Source organism: Akebia trifoliata, chromosome 16 (assembly GCF_017979445.1).
Source record: "Akebia trifoliata isolate Shusen 1 chromosome 16, ASM1797944v1, whole genome shotgun sequence".
In the NCBI taxonomy this organism is placed as follows: Eukaryota; Viridiplantae; Streptophyta; class Magnoliopsida; order Ranunculales; family Lardizabalaceae; genus Akebia; species Akebia trifoliata.
In genome coordinates this window covers 17069947-17086867 of record NC_141390.1, presented here as the reverse complement: position 1 = coordinate 17086867, position 16921 = coordinate 17069947, and the positions used below count along the sequence as shown (strand labels likewise).

Sequence of the window (16921 nt, the reverse complement as noted above, 5' to 3'; positions counted from 1 at the left end):
AGCTAGACACCCCGGAAGAAGGTAGACTGTGCATCCGTAGTCGTCCCTCCGAATCATTAAAGAATAGCTCCACGTCCAGAGCAGCATCCTGCTCCATAGTGCCCGCGAGATCGGCACTAGGGACGGAGGGTTCGGTGGAAGGATGTAGACACCCCATTTTTGTACTTGCCCGATTAATCAACTCATCAACCCGATCACAACGGTTCCTAATGATGGATGTTTATTCCAATACTTTATTTTGTTACCAGATATGTTTCAAAAATCCAGATGAGGTATCTCGAACTGACAAAACTGTAGAAACCACGCTCCGCTAAGAAATATGACCTCAGAAACGTAGAAATCATCTTCCATAATAAACGAAGCTTTACAATAAAAATCACTAAAAAATTACTAAATTACCAAGATACCCCTAACCTCAAAACTTTCCTAAAGCTTACATTACGTTTAGAAAAACCTTTTCAAACACAAAAAACAACAACTTGAAATCAAATAAATCATTTATACTCTCTCCAGACAAAATCACCAAGGTCAAGGGGGCATTTCATTAGTTTAAAAACACTAGCGTATCTCTAACATTTATCAAAATGCAGAGGGGTATATCTAAATTACCCTTTTTCTATTTCAAGTCTTCAACCAGTTATTGAGACTTGGCACAACTCTTGAAACCCCTTGGCCATAAGCATAGAATGGGTCAGATTTAACCCAAGATTCAAATAACCCAAAAATTAAATTTAGTGGGTTTAGATCCTTGGAGTGTATTCAAATAATAAACCTGGTCTAATATAATTTATGTTTCATGACTCAAGTCGGATACAGATCCATCCTTAGATTTGCCCGATCCAAATTTATATTGCTTTGAAAACTATAAAGGTCATTTTTTTTTTTTTTAAATACCCTTGTTTTACAGTATGAATTTTTATAAAGTCAGTGTAAAATGGTAAAATAGAATATTATTGCAAGCTTGCAAAAAAGTAACATAGGCTAAAAAATCAACCATTCGAAACTTATCCGATCTGACCCAACCAGGTCGGATCAAGATAAGGTATTAGTTAGTAGGATTCGAGAAAAAAATCTTATCAATATAAAATTTCCAACTTAATTTGAATATGGATATAATACTCATGTCCCACTTGGGTCTGAACCATTTTTTCTCCTACTCTTGGCAAAATGATCCGAAATGAATACAAAATGACAACAATGAACTAGTTTGAACATCCTTCATGAAGACTTGCATTTGAAATAAGGTCATGTTTGGATACAATTATTCTTTAATTTGAAGGAGTTGTTTGGAGTTTCTTAGAATATAGACTTTAGACATCATTTTTTAAATGATATTTATAAGAAAAACCTGATGTCTGCTCTTCGGATAAAAAAGTGTGTTAAAGACGGTTTTTAGACATCGGATGTTTCAAATCGATGTTTAAACCTTAAAGATTGAACATAAATCAATGTCGAAAGTTCCGCACTTTTTTGCTCGATCCCTTCACTCACGAAAAATGCACTTTGGATGTCATTTTCTCAAAAATTGATGCTTGTTTAAAAAAGAAAAAAAAAAAGCGTTGTGTAAAGTTTTTTTTTTTGTGATAGTTAATTATAAAGTATCAACTGATTCTTTATTTACATTTAATGGTATCTGGTCATTTAAATAGAATCCAACAATTATATCTATTTCAACAAGCAATAATCCCAGATTTTACACACATCACAACACCACAATAATTTACCAAAATGCCATTTCTTGTTTTTCCCAACTGCAATACCTAGAAGCAATTCCCAATCATAGAAGCTGGCAACATTATCAAACACAATGCCACTGATCTGGATCAATAAAAATATTTAAAATGATTTAGCAAGATAACCCATAATTTGAGACAAAACAAGTCGAACAAGTCAATTTAATATTACGGACAACCGGACGAGATGAGAAATCCATGAGTCTGGATGATTGGATAAATGAAGAATATTAAGGGCTGGCTCATAGATCAAGTGGTCTATGGGTGCAGAGTATAATAGGAGGGACCGAGTACTTGAACATCACCTAGTAGCCGTTGCACTTCATCACTTAAAATCATTTTCTTTCCAATGTTTTGATTGCACTCCTAAGTCCAAAATAATAATAATAAATATATTGTTTTTCTTCTTCTTGAAAACAAGAGAGGAATAACAACACTAAAGCTTCATAAACTCTAAATTTAATTTTCAAAACTTCATGATCTACAAGTAGATTAAAACCTATAAGAACTTTGAATGAAAAGTTTGGTGAAAATTTGTACCAACTTTGAAGAGTGGCAGCCCGCTTCAAAATTTGGAGGAACCTTCCTCGTCACAAGACACGTGGCATTTATAATTTATTTCACCCCCCTACATTTCCACCAAAATTGGAAATACCTCCTAGAAAATGCCACATGTAATCCAATAGAGAGGGTTCCTTCAAGAGTTTGAAGTGGGCTGCCCGCTTCAAAGTTTTTTTTCCATAATAAGTAGGGAGATAAAATAATAATAATAATAATAATAATAATAATAATAATAATAATAATAATAAGGGTGAATTACCATTTCGTGAGCTGAAAATGAATTATTTGCTATTCGAGCTAACTGTTCATTTTAATTACCAAAACGTTAATGATCATGTTTTGGTTATAAAAAAAAAAAAAAAACCCGAACTCTAATAAGTTCGATGGTTTTAAAGTGAGAACCATTTGCAAGTTTAAAGTGACTAGTTCCAGTTAGCCAATTTAAACCTGGCCGAATTTGTTATCGTTCAAGTTTTGGTAATTATAATGAACAGTGACCTTGAATTGTAAATTTGTCAAAAGTTGATAACTTCTTCATAAATATCCCTTATAATAATCTTTTTTAGGATGGAGTGCAATCAGTTGTAAGTGATGTGCAACTTGTTGGTCCCTGCTCATTTTTGTGAAAACATGAATATATTGCAAGAAAAAATAGCTTTGAAGGGACATTAAAAAAAGAGACTTAACAGGAGTGATAAAATCCAAATGATACATAATTTACAACCAAAGTTAAAAAGGTTTCTGATCAACTAATCCCTCCATCAAACTGACGGTTAGGAAGATATGGATTCCAAAACCAAAACAAAAATGTATCCCAAGGAAAAAGTGGAGTCATCCCTACAAAAATATCACTCATTTCTAGAAATATGTAAGTTTCCTCCTATCCTAACCATCTGTTTAATGGAGAAAAAGAAAGAGAGAAAAAATTAATATGCAAACATTTTGAAGGAGGGTACTTACATCAAAATGAACAGCTTAATCTTTTCTCCAACTGCCCAAGTACTGCCCCTACAAATTATTCATCCAAGTGAAAAGAGAATGCTTTCATCCAAATCAACTATTATTAATGAAAATTTAAAACTAGAAAAGCCCCAGTAAAATAAAAATAAAGTAAATATGCGAACCTTTTAAAAGGAGGGTATCGAAATTGAAGTGTACGTACACAGTTCATTCTTTCCTCCAACTGCCGCTACCATCTTCATCCAAGTCCAAAGGGAATGCTTTGAATTTTGGGCAGTAGAAAACATTTAGGAGTCTTAAAAATGGCATTGCCTTTTGCATTCTCGGCCACTCCTCCTCCAATTCGTATAGGCAGTGAAGGTATAAGACTTCCAATTTCCAGACAGTAGTTGTATTATTGTTGTTAGAAACCTCATCATCTCCAAAGAATTCTGGACTCATATGCCAGAGATATTTACTACTGCCAATATAAAGATACCTTAAATTGGGAAGAGAGGTTGGATTGAGCCAAATAGGTGTCTTATCTCCTACTTCTCCTTTAAGATATAACTCTGAGAGGTGGTTAAGAGGTGAGAGTAGTTGATGATCTACTTTCCTTGCTAGTCGCAGTCGTTCTTCCGCACCATTGTTGTCGTCGTTGTTGCTTGGAAATTGTATATACAACCACTCCAATTGTGTGAGTTCTGACAACACCTTCAGCTCCCCTTGTTCTATTCCATCTTCTGAATCTATGGAAAACACAAGTTCACTGATTTGAGTCAATTTTTTCAACCCAGAAATGCGAAACCCCCCATCCTTGACTTTTGAATTCGTAGTAAAAGAGAATATACACAGTTGTCGAAGGTTTCCAATCTCACTGGGGAGGAATTCTATGCACTCACAACCTAATAAATCCAAGGTGCATAATTTCTCCAAGGATGCTATATTTTTTGGCAATCTCTTTAAATTAGGACAATCCATTAGGCTTAAAATTTGAAGGTTTTGACAGTTTCCGATAGAATCTGGAAGTCTATCTAATCGGGAGTTTTCTATCCGAAGACAAACGAGATGCTTTAGTGATCCTATCCAACTCAACCAATCTACTCTTTTAAGAGTCTCCTGAGATGACAAATCCTTAAAACAAATAACCAAAACCCTCAACCATTTTAATTGGCCTAGCTTTGATTCCAGATTTAGAACCAACTCCTCACTCTCTTCTAAATCAAACCCTATTATTGTCCGCAATGATTTGAAATTGGTTTGCTCCTCGGATATAAAGAGATTCATATCTGTGTTCATCACCATACCTACTCGACGACGTGATTGCATTTGGATAGAGGAAAACTCCCCCCCATCATTTACCCAAATAAAATTTTCTTCCCCTGCGACCCTTCTAATCATTTCTCTTACCATATCATGTACTCTAAACCAAACATTTTTTGTCCTAAAAGACTCAAATTTTACAAGTAATAAACATCGGCTGATTAATTCTTCGAAATAGTCTCTCCCAATATCATATGCAGTCCTTCCTTGTTTCCCTACTCGAACAAAGCCCTCACCAATCCACCAAGAAATGATATCTTCAGATAATATACTATAATCTTCAGGATATACAGCCAAACACAGCAGACATGGTTTCAGATGAGAAGGAAGTTCATCATAACTTAATTGTAACATAGAAAAGATTGGTTCACCTTTCTTGTCCAATTCTTTGCTTAGGTTCTTAGATATTCGCTCCCATTCCTTGGTCGAACTTCCTTTATTTATCATCATTCCTCCAACAACCTCGATTGCCAATGGGAGTCCTCCACATCTATCAACAATCTCCTTACCGATATTCTCAAGCTCTGAATTCGTACACTGACCTCCTTCCACTGAAAATGCTGTTCTGATGAATAATGACCAACTATCCTTATCAGAGAGAGGTTGTGAATGATGTGTGCGTGACTCAGTGGCTCCCATTAAGCGAGCCACATCCACATCCCTTGTTGTGACAATGACACAACTACTGCTGTGAACCAAAACTGCTTTCAAACTTTCCCACCATAAGCCTTCATCTAGTCTCCATACATCATCCAGGATAACCAAACATTTCTTCTTCTCCAATATGTCCTGTAGTTCCTTCAGTAAATCATATAAATTGATGTTCGAGAAATCTCTGGGCCCGCCAATTTTTTTCAACATAGTCTTGATTGACTCTTCAAATTTGAAAGTTTGTGAAACAGTCACCATCAAGATATGATCGAAGTAACGCTCCACATCATCATCATTATGTACCTTTTGAGCAAGGGTGGTTTTTCCAATCCCACCCATACCGACTATTCCAATGATGTTCAACGGCGAACCATGTGGGTTTAAAACCCACCGTTTAATTTTCTTCACATCTTCCTCCAGGCCTACTATTTCAGCCTTTTTCATTAGAATTGGGTAAGTCGCCGGTCGATTACTTCCTAACTGCTCTTGGTCCAGAGGGATAGGAGGAGTTGCAAGAAGGTAAGAACTCAACCTACCTCTATGAGTCCGTATTTCTTGATTTATCCCACCAAGCTTCTTTCCCAATCTATAACGGAATTTCCAAAATGAAGGAGAGCAACAACGCTTGAACTTTGAGACCCTTTTTCTTCTTACTAAAAACAACTTACAATCTGATAGAATATCCTCTGCATCATATAGTAACTCTCTCAATTGTCCCACACAAGTCTTAAGAACTTCATTTTGGTCCTTCCTCCTTACTCTCTCTACTTGTTTGATGTAGCTCTGCATTAACTCGAGCTCTTGATTCACAATCTTAAATTGCTTGTGGAATTCAAGTAGATGGCAACTTTCATTTAGGAGACTTTCAACCAGTTTTTCTATGAGAAAGTTTAGGATTGCATCCACCATTTTCCTGCACATTTTTTAACGAAATATCGCAATCTTTTAAAATGTAAAATTAGGAAAGGACAAAATTAACAACTTAAAAGTAAAATATAGTGTCATTGGCTATAGTTATTCCAATAGTAGAGAAGAAAACTAAAGCATTAATAGTGCAAGCAAATAGTCCAGGAGTTTAATATTAATCTTTAAATTGAACTTCAAAATCAAACAATGAAAAACGGGAGATTAATGGTTTGTTTATTTGTGCATTTGTTGGGTAATCAATTTTTGGTTGAAATCCAAATTTTCCACGATCACAAGTATATATTTTCTTAATCTTTCAGTCTGTAAAAGAATTTTCCATGGGTAGAGAATTCTCTTAGATTAAATCCTTTCGCCTATGATAAAGTTTTTTCGACCAATTAATCATTTGCCTCCGAAAACAAACATATCCTAATATAGAATACATGAGCTTATGTTTCTATCTTTCAGAGTTATGTATACTAAGATTAGAAACGTCGTTGCTGAGATAATTAATAATTACTAATAAAAATCTATCTATTTATTGTAAATTTTAGAGATGCTTAATTCACAGTAATGTATATAATTTGTGTGCACAAGGATATCCTGTCATTTGGAGTTTTCATTTTGAAGTGCAAGCATATGTATGTATGAATGAGTATATAATGAGCCGATTTAATATGTCAACAATGTAATATATTATTAATTTGTACCATATAATGTACAATCTTGATTATAGTCATCGAAGCACTTATTGTAATTACTACAAATAAGATCATGTATTAATGAATCTGAGATCCATTAGTACTGGGACTAAATTGAAAGAAAAAAAGCATAGAATGATCCTAATTTGATGTACTTTGAATTAAGTGGAAAAGTCAAGATTTGGGGTTACAGCTTGAAGTCTAAATTCAACCTTCAAATCTCAAAACATAATAGGATATTTGAAGCATGATGATGAAAATTGTTTAGAGGTTGAAAAGCTTGAAAATGACTATTTTAGGAAGAAAACAAAGGGTTTTGTTCCAAATTTAAGACGAAGATATTGAGGTCATCAGTCATCACTTTATTAATCTACAAAAGAAGACCAAGACGAAGGAGATTTTAAATAGTCTAAAAACATGGGGGAATCTCAACTTTTCATCAAAACATTGAGGGAATTGTCAAAAGTTTGAAAACCTTGGGAACTTCAATTTGGGAAGGGATCAACTTCAAAGTTATTTCTCACAAGAAGAGACGTAGGGATTGTTATATTAATAAAAATATTTTTTTAACGAACCAAAAATAAAGATGGTTTACTAAAACAAAGGATGTATTGCTTTTAAGATGGTAGAGGATTTTTCTATTACTACATATTACAAAGTGACTCACTAAAAATTCTTTTCCAAGCCTAATATTTATATATAAGAAATGCTAACATCTTAGACCTCAGGGGCACGTTAGCATTGTCCAACACTTTTATTTTTACAATAATACCCCTCCTTTTTTTGTCTTTTAGTGAAAAATACAAGGACATGTTAGTCTTTTACACAATAAATATATTTATTATGCCATTAATAAAAGCATTTATTATGTTGGCATTGATTGCAAATAATTTACTACAAAAAAAATATTTAATTCAAAATACTTAAATACTTATAGCATTTATTATGTAAACAAACATTTATTGTGTAAAAGACTAAATGAGGAAGGGTATTATTGAAAAAAAAAGTGTTAGACAATGCTAACGTCCCCATGAATTATTGGACGTTAGCATTCTCCTATTATATGGGAGGGTGCAATCCAATCGAGAAGGTATCACTATAACGGCCAAGAGAGATGGAGAACACTGGTGATCCTTCGAGGAATGTTTCAAGGTCAATTTACAAAAGTGGTTTCAATAATAAGACAAGGTGATGATGGAGGACCTCAACTGCCTTTGAAAGATCAAGGAACGCCTCATTAAGCTTAGAAAGCCTCTAATTGTTTTGGAGAACTTGCTATTATCTTCAGCAAAGAAGATGTGGAGGCAGGTGCAATGAGATTTCAGTTTGCCCAAATGGCAAAATTTTTTAGGGAACGACAATGGTCTCAAGCTCACTTGGGAGTGGAGTTCGTTTGGAATGGCATCAAGATGGAAGCTTCATGGATCATATGAAGTAATGACCCTTGACTTCAGACACGTTATGCTTAATTTCTCCATTCAAGAAGACATGGTGGCTGTTTGGTTAAAATAAAGAATTATGATGAGGGTTTTTAAGCGGAGTCTGTTTTCTCACCCAATGAAAAACAACCCACTGATCCTTCCATCTTGGATTACTCTTCCTAAGAGATTCCTTTATTCTGTTATGAGGAAGTAAATTTAAGATCTCTAGCCTCGGTTGTGGGTGAGGTGCTAGCAATTTTTCACACTACGAGAATGGGTATCAAGATTAAATGAAGTTAGGTTATATGTTCTGTTGGACCTAGCAACCAATTGACTATAGTTCTATTCTTCATTTTTGCAAAAGTTGTGACAAGATTGGGCATAGAAAAAGAAGAATTAAAAATAATGATGTGAGACTGAATAAGCTGGTAAAGGGAAAGAAATGATAAACAATGGACAAACTGGAGTTTAAGAAGATGACGACACAGAACCCATAATGAGTTACTCATCAAAAACATATGATCTAAATAATGATGTAGCAATACCACCATGGACAAAGATTAGTGAGATGGTAGTGATTGATCTTCCAGAATTAGAGGAAGGAGAGATCTTGCCAAATTTAAGATCTAGTAAGCTAGCTCATTCAAATATATAACAGATCTTCCAAGAGACTTTAATGCAGTAATTCATCGAAACAGAAAACAGAGGCAGGTCATCTCTTAACAAAAATTCTATTGAAGAATTTATTAACTTAATGGTTCTTATTGAAGTTGTATTCTTCGGGAATTAATTCACTTGGAGTAATAATCTTATAGAGAAAGGAAGATATGGGCTTGATTAGATAGAATTTTATTTCCACAATATGGATTGAAGACATTGGCAACCCAGGAATCCAGCATTTCCCAAGGCTTGGTTCAGATCATTGCCCTACCAAAAAATGTTGCTTCGAGACTAAGAAAGTTCCATTTTCTTGAGTTTTGGGTGGAGATGATAAATTTGGAGGTCCAACTCCAAAACAATTGGCAATGAGTGGTGAGGCCTAGGAAGTTATAAGGACAGAAACGAGGCAATGATTGTTCGATGTAGGACTAAACTCAACAGGAAATGGATATTTTTTAGAGGAAATGGATGATTTTTTATATGTAAGCATATATGGAGGATTCCCCGATGTTTAGATTATTCTCAAAACCAAAGAGAGTGAAGATTGAATTCCAGGAATGGAGTAAAGATGTTGGGATTAATGTGGGCTTGGGAATTAAGGAGAAGCAAAAAAGAAGAGGAACAGATTGAAATTTTTTAGGGTCTCAATGGTTTGGGATCAGAAGGTCTATGAAGAGTGTCAAGCAGCAAAATTTGAGCATTCTGGCTTTATCAAGCGTGAGGAGATGTTTTGGAAGCAAAAATCCCACATAAACTTGCTTAAGGATAGAGATCAGAATACCCAATCCTTTGACTTGACAACCCAAGTAAGAAGGGGGGACACGTTGTGATTGGAGAATGACTTAATAATGTGGATGGAATTGGCATCACAGTCGTGGATTGCCCTCCCCTGGAGGATCGGCTTTTAGAAGGAATCCAGCCCTCAATCTCTAAGAGCAAAATGATTTGCTTATGGAAATGCTAGAAGAAAAAGTTTGGGAGGCGATCAAAAGCATGAACTGTCATGGTAAGATGCAGGGGCGGAGCTAATAAGGAGCTGGTGGGGGCAATTGCCCCCACAGAACTTTAAGACTCCCCTGTATTTTCAACTAATTACACCCCCATTTGTCCCCACTCCCTCATTTCTCTCCCCATTTGCCCGCACACCCCCCTTCAATTTTTGTTGATGACATTGCCTCTTGATCGGTCCTTCTCATATACTAATTGAAAATGATTTAAATATCCTTATCTTCAACTTATAATAAAAAAAACCTCTCCCTAAAACCATTCATCTCTTCTTCAAGTTCTTCAACTATACAACTAACCATAGTTTGCCCCCACACCCCCTTCAATTTTTGTTGATGACATTGCCTCTTGACCAGGCCTTCTCATATACTAATTAAAAATGATCTAAATATCATTTTATTCAACTTATAATAATAAAAAAACCTCTGAATTTCTCTCTAAAACCATTCATCTTCAAGTTCTTCAACTATACAACTAACCATAGTTTGCCCCCACACCCCTTCAATTTTTGTTGATGACATTGTCTCTTGACCAGGCCTTCTCATATACTAATTGAAAATATCCTTCTCTTCAACTTCTAATAGAAAAAACCTCTGAATTTCTCCCTAAAACCATTCATCTTCAAGTTCAACTATACAACTAACCATAATTTCTCCTTAAAACAAGACCTTTTAGCAGTTGTTTCTCATTTCTTCAAGGAGGGAGTTATTCCTAAGGAGGTGAATGCAACAGAGGTTATGTAACTTTTTATATAAAATTATTTCAAAGATTCTTGCTATTTGTCTGGGTGTTCGTTTACCTTCTACAATTTCAATGGAACAAGGAACCTTTATCAAGTGAATGAGCATTGATGATAATGTAATCATGGCCCATGAAGCTAATAGAGAGCTGAACATAAAGATCAAGGGAGGGAAAATCACTCTCAAGATCGACATGTCCAAAGCTTACGACAAGTCGGAATGGAATTTCTTTAAGAGTTCAAGAGGACTAAGGCAAGGAAATAATCTATCTCCTGCTTTATTTATTTTAGCAGAAGAGGTTCTGAGCATAGGTCTAAATAAGTTTGTTGATATGAGGAGACCCTCTCATAGACGTTTTCCAACACTAAGGAATGATGTCTAGATAGATGAGGTTTGGGCTAAAGGAGTAAGGGATTTGGAAAAGATAAATTATCAAATGGATGAGGAGGTTCAAAATCTGATTTGTTCAATGGAGCTTCATCAATGTAGATTATTAGGTAAGAAAATAAATCTGGGTTATTTTCTACAAGCCGTGCTTTGAACTCTATCAAAAGGTGAGACATAGAAGATCGTAGTTGGGAGAGAATTTGGAGCTCAGGGATTCCAAGTAATTAAAATGAAAGTGCTTCAATTTAAAACCTTGGTTCTTGAAAAGGGGACCTCAACTTGGTTCTAGATGTGTCATGTGTCGAATTCAAGAGGAGCTATGTCTTTCTAGTGCAGTTTTGCACATGAGGCTTGGCTTAAATTAAGCAACTTAGTTGGTATAAGAAGGTTTTCTAACCTCTACCTATTGATGGTTTGAAGTGGGGAAGGAAGAAGGATTTGAATGTGGAGAACATGTTAATTCTCACGATAATGGGTATTAATGCTTCAATTTTCAACAGTACTTGGGCGAAAGAAATTTTGTAGGAGAAAGTTTTGGGTGATCAATTAGGACACCCAAATATCGAGGTCTAAACAAGGGAATGCCTCAATGATTGATGAAGATTTTGTTGTGTATGTGAACACCTTAGTGAAACTTACTTAGTAATTTGATCAAACACCTATCGAGTATTTCACCAAACATATTGTATGTCACACATTCCAAAACCTTGTTTGATAATAGCAAAAAAGGATAAAGCCGACTAATAGTAGCCAATGCAAAAGAAAGAGTAAGAACACATTACCCACAACACAAGATCTTACATGGTCCACTCGAAGGTTACATCCTCAGATGTATGAGTGTTGGAGCTCGATTTCACTATAAAAAAATGGGACAAATCGATACAAGGAATTACCTCTATCACTTAAATTTACCTTCTTCTAAATCAATTTTTCCAAACCTCTCATCTCTTGAGCTTTCTTTCTCTACTCTTTTCTCTAGAAAAGACTTCAGACTTCTTACAAAAGAAAATAAAACCCCTATTTTTGAAAGCACCACATAAGTGCCACTTACATAAATTACAAACCCAACCCAAATTATCTTGGACTGGCCTAAAAACACATACACTTGGACCAGGCCCAATATGTTTTGAAATTTTGTGGGAGAAATTTTTCGGTGATCAATTAGGTCACCCAATTCTAAGGTCAAAACAAGGGGAATGCCTCAGTGATTGATGTAGATTCCTTATTCTTTAATTAAATTTTTTGCTCACTTCGCCAAAAAGAGGGAAAAAAAAATTTTAATTCGGTACCAAGATTTTCTAACAACTACTAGATTAGGCGTTCAGGTTTTCACGATCATTGCTAACCTATTTTGCAAACTCTAAGGGTATTGCTTCTTGTAACACGAAGCCCTAGTTGAAACTTATGTAGATTCAAATAGGAAGAAGAAGAATGAGAAAGAGGTAGATGTGAATGAGAGAGAGAGAGAGAGGAAGAAGAAGAAGAATAAGGGGACGAACAGACCAAATCAGATTCAGTGGCGGATGGTGGGTGAAAATAGTTAAGTGGGTGAGATGAGCAAGAAAGTGGGTGCATATAGCGCCCCTTATATAATAAGAGAGGGAGATAATAAAAGGTAAACTAGCCAAAAATTTACAATTGGGTAAAACGTATGTTCTGCTTTTTTTTTTTTTTTTTGAAAGAGATAAAGAACTTGCCTAAGCAAAGAAACCACCATAGAAAACTTTGATACACAAACGCAGTGAGATAAGTTTCAAACGTGCAAATTTCATATTAGATTAGATGAAGGTTCTTAAAAATTATAAAATGTGCTTTGGATATCATTTTATATGTTTTTTTTAATTACTTTTTTTCTTTTTCTTTTCCTTTTCCTGTGTATAGATTATACTTAGCGATTCTCTGAATATTTCATGCATTATAAAATATTTTTGGACTAAAACAAGGAACGATATAACCTTTTTCTTGCACAACTCCTTCGAAAAATCCTAATTTTTTTACGTTCTTTGAATTATTAATGATCTATTCATATCCTTAATTAAACAATCTCTATGTAAATAGAGTAAAAACATATCAATCTCACATGGGAATGTTTTCCATGTTCTTCCTTTACAATTTACGGTTTCTCCATTAGACAAATGCTAAGCATCATCCATCATCTAAGCCCAAAATTATCAGTTGTTTAACTCACTCTTACTTTATCTCTTCTATATCCCCCCCCCCCCCCCCCCCCCCCCCATTATCGTTTGAAAAGTAGCCTTATTGTTCAATATGTAAGAGAGTCAATGCATTTATGAAAACTTGTATTTATATCTCAAGTCAATCATACAATATTTAAAATTAGGTAAATTTACCAAAACATGCACCAAAAATCGAATAATTCCTAAAACAAAGCATTATTGAACTGAATTTCAAAAATAGTAATTTACCGTTTTCAATTTTTTTTTTTTTTTTACCAAAACAGTATAATAAATTGATAATTTTTTTTTATATAAAAAATACTCTTTTTTAATTTTTATTAAAATTATGAATATGCCCTTATTTTAAGAAAAATTCATTGTCAATAGGATCCTATTGGTACTATACAAAAATAAATTCTGATCTCATGTCAATTATATATATATATTTTTTTAAATACTCAATGCCAACAGGCACCTCTTGACATGAGACCAAAATTTATTTTTGCACAGTGTCAAAAGGATTCCATTGACAAAAATACATCTAAAAAATAATGATTCTTTTTTTTTCCAATAGTTTCCTTATTTTTGAGTTCCCTATAAAAGAAAATAGATAATTTAGTTATTGTTAGCGAAAACAATAAAAAGATAAACAAGCAAAGATATTCAAAAAACTTAAAAGAAGAACAAAGAGTATCTTTCATGGGTCAGGATCTGTAGACTCATGGAAAAAGAACTCATATGTGAAATAAAAATATAACAAATTCAACTGTGAAATAAAAATACAACAAATTCAACTATGAAATAAAAATACATATCGCTAAAATACATGTATCTCTATGATAAATATCAACAATTGAATTTGAATTTACACAATCAGATTGTGTGTAAACATATGAGCTCGCTTCATATGAGTTTACGGATCTACCAACTCTCAAATCTCCTTCTCTATTATGGAAGAGAACAATAAAAACTTGGCTAATAAAAGACATGAACGAAGAAAGCTTTTGATAGACAAATGCTTTAAAAACAACTTTTGATGTACTCAGAGATGGATGGAAAAATCAAGTTTCCAAGAGATTGGATCTATCTGTTTAGAAAATCCATAAGGAATATCCTCATCTCATCTCAATCAATCGTTTTTCTTGAAAGAACTTATCTAGTTTAAAATGTGTGACTAAAATGCCCTTAGATGTCATATGTATATTTCAGTAACTTAAAAACTATTTCAGAATTATTCAATTACTTTTGAATGACTTAAATGCCATACAACTACTTATTCATTCCAAGAAAAATAAAAATCAGATGACCCATGCACAGTTAGATCATTTTGAGTTATTTGGATAGGCTTAGAGATCTCCAATGGTTTTCTCTTCCCTATCCTCAAAAATAGGAAAGCAAGACCATCTGAGAAAGTTATAAAAGGTGGATACCGTAGTGGTCTTCTCATCCGATTTTAGTGGGATTGGTTTGTTGGACTTGACCTGAATAAAAAATGGGTCGAATATGGGTTGGTGTCCCTTGAACTGAGTCGAATCCGGATTGGATGTGGATCCATCCCTATATCCACCTAGATCTGAACAATATATTACTTTAAAAATTATATTTTTATCTTTTCAAAATATCATTTTTTCTACTACCTTAGTATAATATGAGTTCTTATAAAATAAAGGAGTTGTAAGGGGAAAATAGGATAGTATAATAATTAGAAAAGAAATATTGGAAAAAAATGTTGAACGGTCCGAAATTAATCGACCTGACCAACCCGAATCAAGCGATTCGGTCAAGGAGATCTAGATTTAGTGAAAGCAAAATGATTGTGATATGGTATAGGCTAACCGGATTGAAATCGAATTTCGATCCGGGTAAAAAAAAAATCAAATATGAATATGAATATACTCAAATCTAATCCGAACTCAACTTGTTTTAAGCCATACAAAAGTTACTTTTAATTGAGTGTAGTGGAAAGATGGTACATATTTGAAAAGATTTATAATGCTATCAATTTTCGATGAATATTGTCATTAATAAGATAAGTGACACAAGTATAATATGTGGCGTCACAAAATGGTAATATTATAGGATTTTGGGGTTAAAAATACTTGTTTCTCTTGTGCAAAAACAAAGTCAAATTTGGGTTAGAAAATGGGGAAGATTGTGATCGAAAAGGATTTGAGGAGGCCATGTGAAACTGCTTTTTACTTTCTCTCTCCCCAAATATATGACCATTTCACCAATCCTTTGGGGTGATTCAAACTCAAGACCTCCAATTCCTACGGTGCGATATGATCATTTCACCAATCCTTTGGGGTTAGAGACCATTGGAATTGCTCTCATTGAAGTGTCATGCGTTTCTCTAGAATCACTTTTCTTTTTTAAGTCACTGATATAAAATATCCTTGAGATAGGAACCTCTTTCTTTCGGGTCAGGATCCCTTGACTCCTAAGTATGACTCATGAAAAAAACACATGATCCCAACCTTTAAATGCAAAATCGTATCTCCGAGATTTATGTTATCAAGATACTCATAAATCTCAACCATTTGGATTTTGTGTCTAAAGGGTTGAGATCATATGGTTTTTTCATGAGTCATTCTTAGAGTCAAGGGATCCTGGTCCGAAAGAAAGAGGTCAACACCTTTATGCTTTGGATAAAATTATGGTTGATCTCGACCTATTTTGATTCAACCATCAAGATTGACCATTTTTACAAGAATTGATCTAGATGATTGAAATCATCAATACAAAATTACAAATGATTGATCCTGTTTTGATTCATTCGTCGAGATCCACCTTTTATGATAGTCGATCTCAATGATTTAAATCGGCGACATAAATATATGACCAGTTTATAAAAGTTGAACTAGATAAATTTGAAAGGGTAAGGGGAATTAAGGACTAAAAAATTTACTAACTGGGCCATCAACTAACCCCAAAAGTAAGGTTTCTTTTTTTTTTTTTTTTTTTTTTTTTTTTTTAAATCTCTCTCTAGGGGATTTTTTTCCAATTTTTTCATACTCAAAAGTACTTTTAAAGGCTATGGGAACATTGGGTAAAAGATATTTATTGTAAAATTTTGAAAATTTAATTGAAATCTAAATAATTTCAAGAATATAAGTTGATGGGATAAAAATGAAATAAATACATAACAGCTTGGAAAAAAAAAAAAAAGAGAAAAAAGAAAAAAGACTTACAAGGTGCAAATAGTAAATAGCTTCCTTCTTTTGAATTTGGCCTATAAAGACACCTTAAGATAATTAGTTCGACTGAAATTAAAACAACTATTGCATGATATAATAACAGAGACAAGTCAAAAGAAGTAAAACTTACAGTTTATTAAGGAAGAACAGAGGGAAGGATAGCTGTGGATTAATGGTCAGAAAGCAAAGCTTTTGATATAGACATACAGAGGAAACTAAAGGAGCTAAATTTGAAAGGGAGGGGGTTGACCTGATGATAAGATGTAGAAGTGCTTCAATGGCGGGTTTGTAATTTTTTTAGTGTTTTTCTCCAAACCGTGTGGGGCCATCTCATCAAAGTTTTCTTCTCCAAACCGTGTGGGGCCACCTCATCAAAGTTTTCTTTAACGAAAGTTCAGGGTACTTTCGTCATTAGAAAATATTAAAATTACTAAAATAAGCTTGAAATTCGGAACTTAAAATCGAGTCTCCGGATTATATAAATTAAAAGAAATTAAAAAAAAATTCAATAAGTGACTAT

General features: G+C 34.0%; 1 protein-coding gene across 5 annotated transcripts in view; it reads right to left on the bottom strand.

The window, feature by feature from the left end:
• The window catches only part of LOC147382667 (disease resistance RPP13-like protein 4), a 99695-nt gene extending 83033 nt beyond the window's left edge, over positions 1–16662 (bottom strand). Inside the window, exons 1-5 of one of the 5 annotated variants that reach the window (XR_015174046.1) lie at positions 16532–16662; positions 16396–16436; positions 3419–6120; positions 3255–3296; positions 1321–1818 (exon numbers count right to left, since the gene is read on the bottom strand). Coding sequence is in view for 2 of the 5 variants with exons in the window: in XM_086429431.1 (XP_086285557.1) it covers positions 3462–6116 (2655 nt within the window). In the remaining 3 variants the exon portion in view is untranslated. Of the gene's footprint in view, positions 1–1320; positions 1819–2428; positions 3303–3418; positions 6121–16395; positions 16437–16531 lie in introns of those variants that run through there. The other 4 variants (XR_015174045.1, XM_086429431.1, XM_086429432.1 and 1 more) reach the window with 4 other exon arrangements.
• Between the last annotated feature and the right edge of the window lie 259 nt (positions 16663–16921).